At 40.3% G+C, this 6,029-nt stretch overlaps 1 protein-coding gene across 1 annotated transcript; it reads left to right on the top strand.

Moving 5' to 3' along the window:
* Positions 1 to 788: 788 nt before the first annotated feature.
* On the top strand, positions 789 to 5,773 carry LOC104401571 (teneurin-3-like; the record flags this gene model as incomplete). The annotated part of the gene is made up of 2 exons (XM_010009186.1): positions 789 to 953; positions 4,174 to 5,773. Coding segments are annotated over 2 exons (921 nt in total), but the record flags the coding sequence as incomplete, so codon positions are not given.
* Between the last annotated feature and the right edge of the window lie 256 nt (positions 5,774 to 6,029).

The following is a 6,029-nucleotide window of genomic DNA, read 5'->3' as shown; positions in this document are numbered from 1 at the left end:
CTTGGTAAGGAGCACTCTGGCAACTTCTGCTAAGCTTTGTATTTGGACAGGGTAGAAAGACAGAAACAAGGCAGAGCACCTATTTTTGTCCAACAATTGTTAACTAATTAATTTTTGGCATCCCTCATCTATTTATTTTTAACAGAACATAAAAGGTATCATAAATAATGTTATCTAATGCTAATTTAGTATCCTGTCTGCTTACTGATGCAACTGTAATAAATTTCATTGGCTTTTAATTTCATCGGTCCAACTTTATCTTGAAGAGGGAGAGGTTTCTCTTGAATCAACACAAAATACCTACCAAATCATTTAAAAGGTAATTGACCATAGGTGTTGTTTCAGGGGTAGTTTGAAGACATTAGAGTAACACATATGTAAGAAAAGGACAGGATGTGCCTGCAGTACTTTTTTGCTTTGCTTTAAACTATTGATGGTGAAGATGCAACATAAAGCATGTTCAGCCTGACCATGAAACCTCAATTAGTTTAGGCTATATTAGAAGGAAATCTCACCTTAATTGTGCTCCTATAGTTGTTCTGAAAGTCCCTGAGGCCTTCAGAATCACTGAAGCCTGCAATACCTTCCAAACAAGCATAGTGCAACTCTTACATAGAACAGAAGTTTTCTTCAGGTTTTCTTTATAGGCTTGCTATTCTACAAATCTGAATCCATACCTATCAAAATGAAGACTGTTGAATAACTTTCATGTTACAGAAGGAAATCAACTATGCCAAAAGCTATTCCATGTAAAAATGGCATGATTGCAAAATAAAGAACAATTATAGTATTTTTCTCTCTTGTTTAATAATTCTCTTTCAGATGTTAACAGCTGGCTGGTGACATTCGGTTTCCATCTGCACAATGCCATTCCTGGTTTCCCCGTTCCGAAATTTGATCTAACTGAACCTTCTTATGAACTTGTGAAGAGCCAGCAATGGGAAGACATACCAGTAAGAAACAAAACTAAACATATAAATGGAACAAGACAGAATGTGCCATTCTGTTCAGATCTTAACTAGGCATGGATAATCCTGACAGTGCTACTTGCTAAGTTAAATCTGAACAGTGCTTTTCAGACACCTCTAATTTTTATTTACTTTTCGTAAGAATTAGAGATGGTGTTTTTTCTTACAGATTTGCTAAGTTAGGTACTATTTCAAATAAGATTTTGTTTGCTTTCAGCAATAATAAAAATGCACAAAGAAAATAATCAATGGAAGGAAGTTTAAGACCCTTTAAAGTTTCGTAGCAGAAACTAGAGAGATTTGATTTGTACTAGCACTCTGCCTGAAGGCAGAAACTGAACACTGTAGTAAAAAATAGACTGGGAAATAAACAGAAGAACAGGTGATATAAATTATACATACAGGCACCACTACAATTTTACTTCTCTTTAATATTAACCATGTTTTATATGTAAAGATAAAATATTGAAAATGAAATTACCTGAGGTAAAACCCATTACATTACATAAAACCAAAACTCGTGGTGCTTATGAAGTTCTTTGGGAGGAAAAAAATGAACTTCAGTCCTGAAAAGTTGCTACAGTTTTAAATGATGTAAGAAATATATATGGAAAATCTAAATCTGTTATTTAAGAAAGTTATATTTACAAATCAAACTCACTCAAAGATCAAAGATCTATGCCCTCAAAACTCCTACAGTTCTCAGTTAAGAAGAAGGTGTTAAGATGTAGTAAAATGGGTAATCCTGTGCAGTGACATGCTATATATATATATGTATTTTAATAGCCAGGGTTGAGTAAGTGGGTTTGAGTATCAGACTTGAGTAACAGGGAAAGACCTCAGAGCACAGCATGTGAATAGTGTCTCCCATGAGTGGTAGAAGCAATGAAGGAGGAGCATTACAAGTACTCCAGGCAAGGTGGTTGTATCAGGAGACAAGAGACCTGTCATCAGGTGTGGCTGTGAAGAACAATCAGAGGTTGTTTATTTAGATCTCAAAGGCAGTTATCCATTAACAACAGCAGGAAAGAGGTGCATCAGGGAGAGAACCAGTCTAGTCAAAGAGATACAGCAGACAGCTAGTTGTCAAAAATCTTCAGAAAAGAGTTCAAAACATGAGGAGTGCTCAGGCGCTTGTGACATGACAGAGAAGGAGAAGTGGGAGCAAAACAAAGATCCAAAATTCTCAGGTAGGAAAAAGCTGTGACTATGATACTCACTGTTGAAGAAGCAAGTGCAACCAGGAGTCAGAAGTAATCATGCAAACCACTTAGTATTTTGAAACGTTCTGGAGTGAGTGAGCAGTACCGAGCTCTGAGATTTTGCTCCAGAACTCTGAGGATACATGCTACAGACAAACAAACTTTGTCATTATGAAGTTGCTATAGCATCTCACTGCTCTCACTGAAGAGCATGCTGTCTAGAATGTATTTTGTGCTCAATAGCTTTCATGTAGGATTTACAACAGCTGAAATCCATACTTGTTAGTAATGCAGACAGGAATCTGCCAGATTCAGGAAGAGTTGAGAGTCCAAGTCAATTTGTAATTCCATCAGGATCTGTCCCTTCCAGAAAGCTGCCCTCATGGCAGAGCAAAGAAGCCTTTGCAAACCTTTTGCCAGGCTCTCATTAGCAGCAAGGCTGAATTAAGGTTGTAGGAGTCTGTTAAGGATTCCTGCTTGGACTCCCACCCAGAAATTTGGGAAAACTAAACAGGCTTTTGTCTCATTTGCCAGCAGTGAATCAAATGGGTTAAACAGTATTTTCCTGAAGGGAGAAGGGGTCAATTGGAAGATAAACTGTATCATCTACAGAAACTAAGTACTCCTTTTCAAAAGTGCAGCCAAAGCTATTTAAATCTTTCTGTTTCCTGCTGAGACAACTGCTAGGGCAGCTGTCTGCTCCCCACCTCCATCAATACTAGCTCATTGACAGCTTGTAGCTGTTAAGACCCAGGGTTAGACAGATAAGATGTGCCTATTCTGTGCAGTTGTAAGGCCTCATCCCAACTACAGCTGACCCCGTAATGTGAGCTGCCCTGTGATCTAGCCATGCTAGCTGACCATCCCTGCTAGCTGCTCCTGCTCTTCTAGCTGTTCTGGCTAAGCACACCAGTTATGCTGGCAGGTCCCATTCCCCAGCTATTCTTTCTCTTTACCAAGACTGCATCTGGCAGACAGGGCTACATACAGCTCTTAACAGTCAAAATAAACTTCTTTAACAGATTCTCCTATCCTAGCTTTTCCATCTTGTGCTTTTGCACCTCACAATTGCACCTCTTATTTCCTCCCCTTTATAGGACACCTACCTTTTCAACAGGAATACCCCAGACACAGTAAAACATGAAATACCAAGCAAACATATTTTAGACTTGCCCATTGGTTCTTTTCATTTGTTGCCCCTTGTCTTTGCTACTTGTCAACAAAGCATTCTGCTGTATTCAGGACTGCACCCATCTGAAGTTCTGGGGGGAAAAGCTGCTCATCTCTTTCAGGCAGCATGCTGATACTTGGAGTGAAGTGGAAGTTCACAAAACTGAATTGGCCACAGTTCAGCTCTTTCACAAATCCCCTTTTACCAGTTTCTGCATTTGCAAGAAAGGGCATCAGTCCCCAGTATTCTGCCTCACTGCTGTGTACTGTTTGCTTTTACTGTAGAGATTATCATTACAGTTTGATTCCCCTCCGTCCTGTTGTAGCTTAAGGGGTTATGAGAGCCTCCCTGCAGTTTGGTCTCAGACTGCAGCTACCCGAGAGACTCTTATCTCCTGACTCAGCATAAAGAAAGTTCTGTTCCTATTGTAAAGTGCAGCTTTGTGACCTGCAAAAATCTCCTCAATTTGGATGGACTCATGGCAGACAGGAATCATAGTCGAACAAGCTCAAAGGATGAGATGACACTGTATTGTAGTAAGATAGCTCATACCCATAGTAAGTATTATACGCAGCCCAGGAAGTAGCCTCTGAAGTTAAATCTTAATTTTGTGCGGGTTCTTGGGGAGACAAAGAGAAAAAGCACTGAGCATTATCAAACAAAATAGTCATGTAACTCAGCAGAACGAGCAGTATGTAGATTTAATTAACTCCCTGGCACTGTCAGTTGTGGCATATCCTGTTGTCGTCCACGGGCAGCACACCAAGAAAGCCTGGCTGGCGTCAGAGGGCTACAGATGGCTTGTAAAACTTCTGTCTGTTCTTGTTTACAGCCAATTTCTGGAGTGCAACAACAAGTGGCGAGACAAGCAAAGGCCTTCCTTTCCCTGGGAAAGATGGCAGAAGTGCAGGTCAGCAGACGGAAATCCAGTGGAGAGAAGTCATGGCTGTGGTTTGCTACGGTGAAGTCTCTCATTGGGAAAGGGGTGATGCTCGCTGTCAATCAAGGCAAAGTGCAAACAAACGTGCTCAACATTGCAAATGAGGACTGCATAAAAGTGGCAGCTGTTTTGAACAACGCCTACTACCTAGAAAACTTGCATTTCACCATTGAGGGAAAGGACACGCACTATTTTATCAAGACCACCTCCCCTGAGAGTGACCTTGGGACACTGAGGCTGACAAGTGGGCGGAAGGCCCTGGAGAATGGCATCAACGTCACTGTGTCCCAGTCCACCACTGTGGTAAACGGCAGGACTCGTAGGTTTGCTGATGTTGAGATGCAGTATGGTGCTCTAGCGCTTCACGTCCGCTATGGCATGACACTTGATGAGGAAAAGGCCCGAATACTGGAGCAAGCCAGGCAAAGAGCTCTTTCCAGTGCCTGGGCCAGAGAACAACAGAGAGTAAGAGATGGAGAAGAAGGCGCCAGGTTGTGGACAGAAGGAGAAAAGAGGCAGTTACTTAGCGCTGGAAAGGTACAAGGATATGATGGGTACTATGTACTCTCTGTGGAGCAATATCCAGAATTAGCAGACAGCGCTAACAATATACAGTTCCTCAGACAAAGTGAGATAGGAAAGAGGTAACACACTGGCTTAGCTCAGGCTGCCAAAGAGACTGTGTACCAGTGTCTTCTAAAAAGGAGACCAAACTGTTTTGCTGCATTACTACTTGAGCCTAAGCTGACATCTTTGCTCAGATTTTTTCTGTAGCACAATCCGAACAGACTCTGTAACGAAAAGAGCGCCTTCCAGAAGAATGATACTGCTAATGACAAAACTTTTTTGTTTTTCTCAATGACCTTAAAGGTGATCTGCTTTAAAGAATATGTTTACATATGCATATCGCTGCACTCAAGTTGGACTGAAAAGTATTAAAGAAGAAAAAAGAAAAGAAAAAGGCCTACAGATTTTGCAACAGGCTGTCTGTTCCTTTGAGGCACTGTATTTACTTAAGATACAGACCCATACAGTGTTTCTAAATATTACTGAATTGTTGACCTTTGCTTACCAGAAGTAGTCTCTCTCTTTCTCTCTCTCTTTTTCTCTCTTTCTCACTGCATAGGATGTGGTATGTATCTGTTAATTTTAAAACGTGGGGCAAAAATTACTGTTTATAGACAACCCAACTGCTTTAAACTGTGCTGCTTTCTAAAAGGACATTGGCACAAGTGACTTATGCTACCATGGGAATTTAATAATGGATTTTACAACGCTAACATGGTTTGCCTTGGGGGGAAAATGGCAAGTAGAATCCTTGTTGCAGATAAGCAAAGGAAACCCTGATTTTTTTGTAAATTATGTGAGACGAGTTGTTTATGGATTTTTATATGAATTACAATTTACTGTACATCAAATATTAGTCTCAGAGGAGTTAATTTATGTAAAGTGTTTAAAAAAGTTTATACTTAAAAATAAAATGATAAAAACATGTGCTGTGTGTGATTTTTTTAAAGAAAAAGGAATTGCACCTTTTATGTTATAGCTGTACAGTATAAAGGATTATATTGTAGAGATATAACAGTGATGACTAATGTCCAAAAGTGTTAATATTTTTGTATTAGGTTTAAAGCTGTGCATCTATCACTCTGCTGATGGGATGGGACACTCCAAAGTGGCTGGCTGAATCAGACCACAGCTCCCTCCTCTCCCGAACCTCTCCTGTCACCCAGGCCAGTGCCACTTCA

Source organism: Nestor notabilis, unplaced genomic scaffold (assembly GCF_000696875.1).
Source record: "Nestor notabilis isolate BGI_N333 unplaced genomic scaffold, ASM69687v1 scaffold27630, whole genome shotgun sequence".
Classification (NCBI taxonomy): Eukaryota; Metazoa; Chordata; class Aves; order Psittaciformes; family Psittacidae; genus Nestor; species Nestor notabilis.
The sequence above is the reverse complement of the archived record's forward strand: the minus strand, read 5'-3'. Positions and strand labels throughout refer to the sequence as shown.